At 52.7% G+C, this 10338-nt stretch overlaps 2 protein-coding genes across 3 annotated transcripts in view; one reads left to right on the top strand and one right to left on the bottom strand.

Annotated features, from left to right (window-relative positions):
• Positions 1-1218, top strand: part of BOLA3 (bolA family member 3) — a gene marked incomplete at its 5' end in the record, with an annotated part of 2863 nt that extends 1645 nt beyond the window's left edge. Inside the window, 2 exons of the mRNA XM_026085280.1 lie at positions 562-650; positions 1031-1218. Coding sequence (XP_025941065.1) covers positions 562-650; positions 1031-1096 — 155 coding nt within the window. The remainder of the gene's footprint in view (positions 1-561; positions 651-1030) is intronic.
• A 155-nt stretch (positions 1219-1373) lies between these two features.
• On the bottom strand, positions 1374-10094 carry MOB1A (MOB kinase activator 1A). 2 transcript variants are annotated; one of them, XM_026085228.1, is made up of 6 exons: positions 9958-10094; positions 6660-6826; positions 5241-5334; positions 3017-3150; positions 2743-2906; positions 1374-2175 (listed from the first exon to the last, which is right to left on the bottom strand). In XM_026085228.1, the coding sequence occupies exons 1-6, from the start codon at positions 10077-10079 to the stop codon at positions 2098-2100; spliced, it is 759 nt and encodes a 252-aa protein (XP_025941013.1). In that variant the 5' UTR covers positions 10080-10094; the 3' UTR covers positions 1374-2097. The 2 variants fall into 2 exon arrangements, with proteins under 2 accessions (XP_025941013.1, XP_025941015.1); XM_026085230.1 differs by lacking the exon at positions 9958-10094 and adding an exon at positions 8768-8811.
• Positions 10095-10338: the final 244 nt, after the last annotated feature.

The following is a 10338-nucleotide window of genomic DNA, read 5'->3' as shown; positions in this document are numbered from 1 at the left end:
CCCCTCTCCCCTTTCCTTCTTCCCCTCTCCCCTTTCCTTCTTCCCCTCTCCCTCTTTCCCCCTCTTCTTCTCCTGTCTTGCTTTCTTCTCCTCTCTTGCTTTCTTCCCCTTCTCTGTCTTTGCTTTTCCCCTCTTCTCCTCCTCTCTCTTTGCTTCCCTTCTCCTCTTCCTCCTCTTTGCTTTTCCCTTCTTCTTCTCTCTTTCCCTCTCCCTCTTTGCTTTTCCTTCTCCCCTTCTCTCTCTGCTTTACCCCTTCTCCTCCTTCTCTGTTTGCTTTTTCCCTTCTCCTCTTTGCTTTCCCCGTCTCCTTCTCTCCCCCCTGCAACCAGGCCATGCACTTTGTGAGGGAGAGTTGTCTTTTGCAACTTAGCTTCCCACTGGTTGCACTGTTACCCCCCGTCCTGGGAAAAGGGGGTGCAGTTAATGCCAAGATAAATGTGGGTGCTTAGTGTGTGCAGCAGCTGCAGCACTCCCCAAAGAAACAGGGTGGCTCTGCACGGGGAGGGCGGGTTGCGTTTGGTTTGACCCATGCACTGAATGGCTCTTATTTTTCCTTCCCAGGTGGCTGTGGGGCCATGTATGAAATCCATATAGAATCAGAGGACTTTAAAGAGAAGCGGACAGTGCAGCAGCACCAAATGGTTAACCAGGTGGGGGGAAACTGGGGGGGGGTGGCAGCTTTGCACTGGAGGCTGTGTGTGCATGCACAAACACTTGTTTCACTTGGTGCTTGGCTTGGTGGTCAGGTACAGTGCTTCAGTGTTGTCACACTTAGCGTGGTGCCTTCTGCTTGCTTGTGGGGCTAGTCCTTTTTCTCAAAATTAGAGAATGCTTTAGAAAAAGTGGTTGTGGGACTTTTAGTGGGTGTGGATGAGTGGTGTCTGTGGGACTTTGCTTCCTTGAAAGCAGTTTCTTGGCTGGGAGGCCTGGTCTACCCATTGGGGTGCTCTAACCTGGTGCTTTTCTTGGCTGGGAGGCCAGGTCTACCCTTGGGCTCTCTAACCTGGTGCCTTTCTGTTCTTGCTCGCAGGCGCTGTGCGAGGAGATCAAGGGCATGCACGGACTGCGGATCTTCACCTCCACTCCCAAGCCTTGAGGCTGGCGGAGGGCTCAGCTGGATGGGGGGGTGTGCAAGGAAGAGCTTCCTCCAAAGTGCTTGTGCAACTGGGGTGGTGTGACCTCAATAAAGATGCTGCTGTGGCCTAGGGCCAGTCTGTGTGTGTGTCCATGCATGGTGCTGGCTGCTGCAGGGGGACTCCTACTTCTGAAAAGTTTCCCAAGTGCTGTGTTTGCTTTTGGGGCGTTTTTTGAGCCGGGGGGGCCAGGGAGCACAGCTTCAAGCAAGGGTGGGGGGGGGAATAAAGCATACCAAAGAAGCAGGAAGGAGAAACTTTATTGCCCTTTTCAAAGGGGGGGGGGTGTTGTACCCTGCCCCCCTCCCCAAAAATATAGTTTAGTTTACATCTAGAAAAGCTGCTACTGCTGGAGGCCCCATCTTGCTAGACAGGGAGCATTACCCTAGCATGAGGCACTTCTTTCCCGCTCCCTCCAAGCTGCCACTGCCAGGAAGGGGCTTTAAGGCTCATATATCCAAAGTGCTGCTATAATCCAAAAAGCATTTCAAAAATCAAGCTCTGCTGCCGCCAGCTCTTCCCCACGCTGGACTTGGCTCCGCTCTTTAGGCGCTACCTGTGCTGAGGTCCAGAGGGAAACTGCAGCCAATTTCTGTTCCTCAAGGCAGCAGCCTGTTGCATGTGATCGCAGCATGTATTTCAGGACTTGGCTGGGGAAGAAAGAGCTGCAAACTCACACATTCAGTCCCTTTTCTAGACCAGACTGCATTAACCTTAGCTTAGAAAATGGACTAAATAGTGCTAGAGTCACCCCAGCAAGTTACAGAGCCGTGGGGAGCGCTGCCCTCATCCAGGCTGCAGATTGTTAGCGACATTTCGCCAAAGGCCTCCGAGACGCGAGCTAGGCTCAGCGGAGCGCCGTCYGGCTTCTCGCTGTTCACATCGCTGAAGGCGAAGCGGAAAAGTGGCTGGCGTACGAAGCGAAAAGGAGCGGCTGCGACCAAACGCATCCGCCCGGGAAAGTTTATCTGTCTTTCGAGCCCAGCTTTTCAATCAGTTCCTGCAGAGGAGCCAACTCCCGCCTGTCGATCAAGTTGAATTCCTGGCAGGGGAAAAAACAAAACAAAACAAAACAAAGGTACCTTGTAAAGAGCTGCTGGAAAACATGCGACTTCAAGCCCGGCCAAAACGCACGTTTCAACAGGGAACGTCCGCATAAACGCGCGCCTGTTGGGGACGCTCCGATTCCTCTGAGAAGCACCAGATGTTACTGCAGCAGCGGAAACCACCTTGCTCATTTCTTTTGGGGCAAAGCCAAGCGTTTCAGGCAAAGCAAACTTCTTTAGAGCATCGCCGAGAAGCACCGTACTCTTCAGTGTTCGCCGCTAMGCTTTTTGGCTTTGGTTCCTTTCCTACAGGCCATCAACCATAACCAAAGAGGAAAATTCAAGCAGTCRCAGCCAACTCAGTTGTGCAGCCTACAAAAAGAATAGCCCGACTGTGCAGGTCCCGTGGGGGGGGAGCTGGGTCCGTCTTCCATCACAAAAAAGCATCTTAACCGCAGTCTGGGCTTCTCAAAGAGCAAGGAGGCTCTTAAAACCTGAATCCCTGAAAAAAGAAATACAAGTACCAAGCGGAGGCAGGCGACCGGCCGCGTTCCGCGACTCACCTGCACGAAGAAGATGAAGTGCTTGAAGGAGGTGTTGAGATGCGCCTCCTCCTGCAGCCGCATGACGGAATCAAAGTGCTGGTGGTAAATGTGGGCGTACACGCGGAAGAGCCGCTTCAGGATAGTCTTGGCCACCGACATGAAGTTCTTGGGAAAAGGGACACCTGAAACCCACCAAACACACAGGGTAAGCGTTCCGGATCTGGATCCGTAGGTGACGCGGAAGCGAGCGGCCCCGGCCAGAAGGGGCCTTTCATTACGCGCCCGCAATTACCTATCTTCGAAGGAAAGAGAGTTTCGTCATCCAGCTGGTCCTGAACCCACGTCATCAAGTAATCAATGTACTTCGGAGCCGAGCACTTAATTGGCTTCTTTATGTTGGTGCCGTCTGCCCAGTGGTACTCGTACCTGCGGGGAGAGGGAAGGAAAATACATTCTTTGCTCTGAGACGCGCGTTTTTCCGGCCCCGCTCCTTCCTTCTCACCTCGGGCAGGAATGACGCCGCAAACAGAGTATTCCTGAGATGAGAAGAGAGCAGCATTAACGGCATTAGCAGCTCTTCGCTTTCACGTTCGAGTTAACTGCTTCTCAGGCGCAACAAGAAAGTCACAGTTAACAGCTCCTTTCTAATTACTACAGCAACAGCCACACGGTGACTGGCTGCGTGTGCTGGGGTTCAGCCCTCGAAAGCTTCGCTCCGCTTTGCGGCAACCTACTTTGACATCAAAACGCCCTTAGGAGGAGAGAAAACCTGGTCGAAGGGGGAACGCCAGGGCCATCTCCGCACCATCTAAGTCGCTCCGCATATGGCTTTCAGACACCGTCCGGGAATTTTGCGCATCTCCCGCGTGACTCGTACATCACGTGCCTCTGCGGCAACTGCCCGCACGCACGAGCTGACCGACTTTCCAAAGCAACCGTCCCCGAGGCCRCCCATTAGCGAAAGGCGTTTGAAGCCGCCGTTTCAAACTGACGCGCACACGCGCTCCTCCATCAGACACTTCCACAGAAGCAGGGCAGATGTTTACTMTAACGCTAAAGCAGTAACTATCAGAGATCTTCTGCGAAACCCTACAACRGCGGGGGGGGTGGAGGGGGCCGACGCGTTCCGGTTGCCTCGCGTCTTGGCCAACGACGAGCGAAAACAAATAGTGTGCTTTAAACAGGAAATCTTTACAGGAAACGGCCCCAAATATAGAAACAGGAACCTCGCGGTCTAGTTACTGCCGGTTCAAGAAGTGGGGCAGGATTTTACATGGCACCCTACAAATATGATTTTATTAGCCAGCCTCCAAATTACTGTCCCAAATGACAAATAGCCTCCGCCAACCACGCTAACAAGACACACCGCTGTAGCACACTGTTCAACTCGACAAGATAACGGCATCAAAACTCAAGGGACAAAAGAGTTTGTAGACAAATGACTTTCTACCCGCAAGGAAACGCTTGGCACCGTACGTGCGATGCTAAATTTGGGAGAAACTCTACACCCATTTGCTCAAGTTAGCTCAGAGCCGTCATATGCTTTCTCTCCTTGTGCATATTCATAAAAACAGCCTCCGAAAACAACTCTGACAAACAACCAGGCACCCCAAAGGCATAACCCCTGTTCTTTTTCTCATTTCAATGCACCCCGACCTTCTCCTGTAAAGCAATTGCCTGGACACCGCACCGGGTATCTAAACTCGCACCCTGAAAACCAGCGCCTCTGCTTCTCGGCCCCGTGACAAGCGTCACCGACGTGACTCGAGAGACGAGAGCCCCTAAACCGCTACGGGACGGCACGGGCTTCGTGCCRACGCACAGCCCACGCCGGCCTAAAATCGTTTTGGGCTGGTCCTACGGGGCAAATGATACCCAGCTCGATACGATGCAAAGTTTAGACCCAAAAAACACTCACAAAGCACTTCTCTACCGTACAGACCATTCCTTCAAATCACCACGAGGTTTCCTTTCCCGCTTCAGCTCTCCCTGATGGCACAAGCATCCAGCTTCGCTCTTCTCCGCTACCCGTTCCTTACGCATGCCATACGGTAATCCGACCCCACTATTTGCCTATCCAGCGTCATCTTGTGTTCCCCTCTGTACCGGCAGCAGCGGCGATTAGAACCGCTCGTACTTTAAAAAGCGCGCTACGGTCTCTCAGAGCATTCGTTTCGTAAGATGGCAGATTGAGAGGCTACGGTAACACTCAGGAGCAATAGCTGACGCTTCCGATCGGGTTTAACCCATCCTTTTCCTTAAAACAAACCATCTTAAACCAATCTTTTCAGGTTCCCGACGAGATTCAGGCCTACGTGTTCACCGATCAGCAGGGAAAAAATCCCCACGCGTTTAACACGCGAGACCGGCCGACGGCTACCGACACTGCACGTTCTCCCTAACGTACTCCACGCTTCRCACGTGGCCAGACGCGTCCTGTTCTTTTTATCTTCGCTCTACACACGCCTACATCCCCCCACGTATACTGCGGCTGTAGACCGCGACAAACTTCTTACCTTGGTCCAGCAGACATCACCGGACAGCTCGCTTCTGTGCAAAATTCCGTAATGGTCCCATACAACATGTTGATTTGGTTGAAGAAATCCACCGCTAGAAAGAAAACGCATCGAGTTTACTCAAAACGCAAAAGCGGAGCGGGCCGTAGCGCTACTTTGTTTTCATTCGGCCGACAAAGCCCCCGAGGAACGGCGTCACGGGGGGGTGCACGCGCCGCAAAGCTCTCTGCGCAAACAAGCGTTCCCCTTCCGTGCAATGTCACGTGGCCGAACGCTTAGAGAYGTTTTGACAGTCTAGGAATTTTACTCGCTCCGTGAGCTTTCATCGTGTTTTTCGACTTGTGATTGCTCACTGTTTGCACAGCATGAAACCTCTCTTCACCGTGGCGGTAAAACAGCACGCAATTTATGAAGAAAAATCAAAAAAAAGCCCCGCAGAAAAGGTCCTCCCATTTTTTCATTTCGATACAAGACAAATCTATTTCTAGTTCCTGACCTTTCTTTTTGAAAGGCTACTCGAGAGCAGAGACCTGAAAAAAAGCTATCGCCAGCCCTACAGCAGTTCGCACCGTTTCTATCAGCGATATAACAAAGCACACCGCTCCCTACGTACAAAAAGAGACTCCGGGCTCAACAGCAGCCTGTGCGCTCGCTTCTCATTTTTCGCAACTTGCAAATAACTGCTTCCACTTCTAGATGCCTTTAAAAAAAGGCTGGACAATGCCTCCGCTCAGAGAGYCCTCACGAATACGACAGATCCTCTTTAAGTTGAGACTTTCTGGCTTGACTTTTTGCCTCCCATTGCTCAGAGACTGCTTTTTCCTTTAACATCTAAAGAAATAAAGTTCAAGGCCAGGTAGAACAATCACTAAAAGCAAATTAAGTTGTCTGTAATYGTTCAACCGTCAGAACTAACCCATTATTTTCTACTCCGCGTGCAACAATAATAAAATGAAAATGGAAATAAAACGCCACCCTCCTAAGTTGCAAGCGCAAACCTAGAGTTTAAYGGCAAATACAGTTCCATTCCCCCCCACCCGCGCTGTTCGCTGCCGTGATTTTTGCAGCCGACAACGCTGACTGCTTGCTCTACAGTTCAAAATGCCGATACTGAAAACTTGCACCTAAACACCGACATAATCATTCAGAAACCTAATCGCCTTTAAAAGCCTGACCTTTAAAAAACAACAAACAACAAAGTGGGTTTGCCTTGGGTTTTTTTTGGTGCTTCCTGAGCTCGGCGTCTATTTGATGTGCTGTCAGGACACGTCCTAAAACTTCCTCTTTCCTTTTACCCTGACCTTCCCTGACTCGGTTACCTAGAGTACGTCTGGGACRTACTGTAAATGGAGTGTAAACATATATGCGTTTTTAACTTCGCCTCCATGCTCAGCTGTATTACCCTTTCTTAGGACTTACTGTTAACTGCGATCCACTCGTTAAGGTCTTCTCCCTCCGGCAACATAACCGCTTGTCTAAGGTTACCGCTCCCCAAAGTTGCTTCGGCATGTTTCAAGAGCTCGTACTGATGGGAGCCTTCGGGAATGTTCTTCTTGGGTTTGAAGGTTTTCGAAGATCGACTGCCACTGACAAAAGAGAAACACGGTTCCCATTAGTCCTTCGGCAGCGTTCCCTTCTCAGAAATATTTAATTCCTGCGGCAGCTTTCCCTTCGGTTACCGTATTCGCCCTTGCCATCCAGCACTTTTAACAGGGGTTATAGGTCCTGCCCTTTCCCCTCACCCCTGACACCAGGCCTCTCACCATCATCTTCGGGGGGGATGGAGTCTAGCTGCAGGCCTAGCGTTTTTGACAGCTTYGCAAAAAAAGATGCCAATCTAGCAAGAGAAATCCTGAACAGAGATGGTCCACAGTTACCTACGTTAGCTCTACTGGCAATTTTGGGAGCTGACCCTGACTTTCGGAACAGGACCCTACCCGCACAAACCCTACAGTGGAACCACATCCATGTGAAAAGGGCCCCGTACTTGAGGAAGYCTGACTACTTATTCCGCATTCGAGMGGCATTTACAGCTCCTTTTAGCCAAGGAAAGCATCGTGCTCCGTGCTTTGAGGTGGAACCTTATTGCCACGTTATCTACAGAAAAAAACAAGCCAAGAGGCATGGCGGTGGGGGGAGGAATAACGTGCCATGATCAACCGTTATCGCCCCCGTTGTCGGAGCAGCTTCTGCCAAGGTAGGAAAGTTCACCTAACGCCACGCAGACCCTTCTGCTGACGCGGAAATCCTTTGACTCATTTTAAAAGCCAGCAGTCGCTAGCAGAACACACGCAGAGTTCTCTTTTCTAGATCCGTTCTAAATCGCAAGAAACATTTGGTGCAAAGAACCAGAACATTGATTAGCAGCAGTTGCGTTAAAYGATACTGGCAGACAGGTCAAGGAAGAAAGAAAAAAAACTCACCTTACCCGGCCACAAAACCAAAACCCTGTTGGTTACTGCTACCTCACTTTTACTGGGGCAAATATTAGATACTTAGTGCTCAAACACAGTATAGGAAACCGCCTGCTAAAAATAGCAACTTAGCATACTCCAGCCCGGCAAGGCAAATTGCTGCTGTGGTTACAATCTCCACACGTTGTGTAGTATGAACATCTGCGCTCAACAGACAAATCGTTTAGCAGCTCCGTTCCCGAATTTCCCTGTCCCTAAAACAGTACCTAGGGCTCCCTCCACAGAGCGCCCAAAAGAACATCTGCGACCAAAATACAGTATTATCTTTAAAGGTATTATCTTTATTCCTGTGTACAAAAGTTAACACTTCCAAAAACAGGTTCTGCGCACGAAGAAAGGACTAATTCTTTTTAGACCGTGCAGCACGTTGCACAACAGAGTCTGAAACCTGAGGAGGATCTAACAACTACTACTAGCAGACATTGATCGAGAAAGGTGAACCGAGGGAGTTACGTGCACGCAAGGAGTCAACCGCAAAGCTACCAGACTTGAAAGGGAGCAATTTGGATGCCTTTAAATCACAACCATGAACCTTCAGACCCCCAACCGAGCAGAGCCCTCCCCATCCTGCTCCCGGACTMACACTCCCGCTGCCTTCACCAGCGCCGCTTCTCGTTTCGGGCGGCACAAACGATAGGAACGGCAGGGCCAAAATTTCTCCCGTTAGTCGCTCGGTGGAAACACGCTTATCTGGCGCGCACAGCTCGACATCGCTGACGCCCTGCCTCGAAGTCGCACGCAACCGGACGCGCTCGGCTCGCACGCGCCTCCTGCAAGCTTCCTGATGCAACGTTACCGCAGGACTGACAGCTTTGCTCCTTCCCCGCTCTGTTTAAGTACGGTCTTCTTGGCGCAGAAATAAAAGACCTTTACACCCAGCTCGCTCTGAACCAAGCTACTGCCTCCCGCTACGCGACGGGAGATGCAGACCCAGCACGTAACCGACTCTACGCAGAGGCTCCCCAGCCCCTTCTCGCTCCACAAGTCACCGATTCTCCTCGCAGGCAGCACCTGAGCGCTAGAAGCCCACTCAGCCTTTACGAACATTCGTACCGGCAACACCCCCAACCTCTGTAGCTCATTCAAGACTCATTGCTGCATCGAAGTCGAGCGGTCTTTGGAGATGACCCTACGCCTCGGCCCACCCGGCATACTCCAGTCTGTCCCGCAGCACGTTCCCTGGCTTGCCAACACCACGCTCTCGTATCCAGAGATCGGTCCACGGCACCGGTGGCCAGCTCCGGCCTGCTAGGATATCACCCCCCCACACCCCACCCCAAACAAGCATGTAAGACATGCCAAAGTCTACCAGCTTAACGCCATCCCCACCTGCAGTCAGGCTGCCCCACATCCCATCAGTACAAACATGGACACTGAGGGTCCAAGCCCTTTCCACTGCCGCGGCTCTTTCCCACGTGCGTACAGCAAGGTCCCCRCAAATCCCACCCGGAGGGAAGCTCCACAGAATGAGGGCCTCCCCTCCTCCTCTCCTTTCTGCCTCATCCCACTCTTTCCATGCTCAAAATCACCATCCCAAACCSCTCCTCCACACGCTGGAGAGCCCTCTCCCGCATCCCTGCCCCCCATCATCCATCCCAAGGGCTTCCCCAAGAGACCGGACCTACCCCAGACACCCCAGGGCCTCTCCTTCCCCCCACAGCATGTCACCCCACTTGCCCCAAAGGTCCTCCCCACACACAAACGTCCAGGGCCTCCCGCTACGGGGGATCATCCCTGCAGACACCCAGCAGTTACAACCCTGATGCAGCCCCCCACCCATATCCTCAGGGCCTCCCTCAACTCTCCCCCGTAGGGCCAACCTCTCCCCCCCAAACTCTCCCCGCAATGGAGGGACTAATCCTTACAACACACCCTCTCCCCAGGGCCTCCTCCGCTGCAAAGGCTTCCCACCCCCAAATACACCCCCAGAGCCTCCCCCCAGACACCGGCAGGGTATTCACGCTACTTGGGCACTCTCCAGGGCTGCCTGCCTCACCCAGGGCCCTCCCTGCTCCAAATCCACTGTCCCAAAGCCAGCTCCCCCCCTCATAGCCCATCCCAGGACTTTGCCCCTAGGAAACACCCTCTGCCACTGCCTTCCAGCCTGATACTGCGCCTACCTCCAARGCCACCTCCCAAAAACACGTACGCCCCCAGGGCTTCCTCCAGGTTCCTCCATAGGACTGAACTCCTCCCCTCCCCCCCCCCAGGGCCTCTCCCAAAGCCTTCCTCAACCCTCTTACCTTGCATCCCCTGGGTCTCCCCCAAGGCCTTCCTCAGCCTCTCTCCTTATACACCCAGGGCCTCTGCCCCAAGGCCTCCCCCCCAAACATCCACCCCTCAAACCCTTCCTCCAGCCCCCCATTAACCCCCGGGGCTTCTACCCAAAGCATTTCTCAAGGCCCTCATGCACACCCAGAGCTTCCTCCTAATGCCTTCCTTAAAAACTCTCTAGACACCGCTACAGCTTTGCCTCAGGGCCCTCGTACGCACTCAGGGCTTCCTCCTAAACCCCCTCTGAACCCTAAACGCCTCCCCTGCACTGCTAGGGCCTCCTCTCGAGGCCTTCCTCAAACCCCAACCCCTGCTACACCCAGGACCTCCGTCCTCTCAAACACCCCCCA

The sequence above is a fragment of the Apteryx rowi genome, unplaced genomic scaffold, assembly GCF_003343035.1.
Source record: "Apteryx rowi isolate R43461 unplaced genomic scaffold, aptRow1 scaffold_662, whole genome shotgun sequence".
Lineage (NCBI taxonomy): Eukaryota > Metazoa > Chordata > Aves > Apterygiformes > Apterygidae > Apteryx > Apteryx rowi.
This window is presented reverse-complemented; position numbering and strand designations above follow the sequence as displayed.

What these genes read in the sequence shown, in the direction of transcription:
- MOB1A (XM_026085228.1), bottom strand. Translation starts at nt 10,079, where the DNA reads ATGGGGGGCTGGAGGAAGGGTTTGAGGGGTGGATGTTTGGGGGGGAGG. An exon ending in GGAGACCCAGGGGATGCAAG is followed by an intron (nt 6,827 to 9,957) that starts GTAAGAGGGTTG and finishes CTCTTTTGTCAG; the next exon opens with TGGCAGTCGATCTTCGAAAA. An exon ending in ACTTCATCTTCTTCGTGCAG is followed by an intron (nt 2,176 to 2,742) that starts GTGAGTCGCGGA and finishes TTCCCCTGCCAG; the next exon opens with GAATTCAACTTGATCGACAG.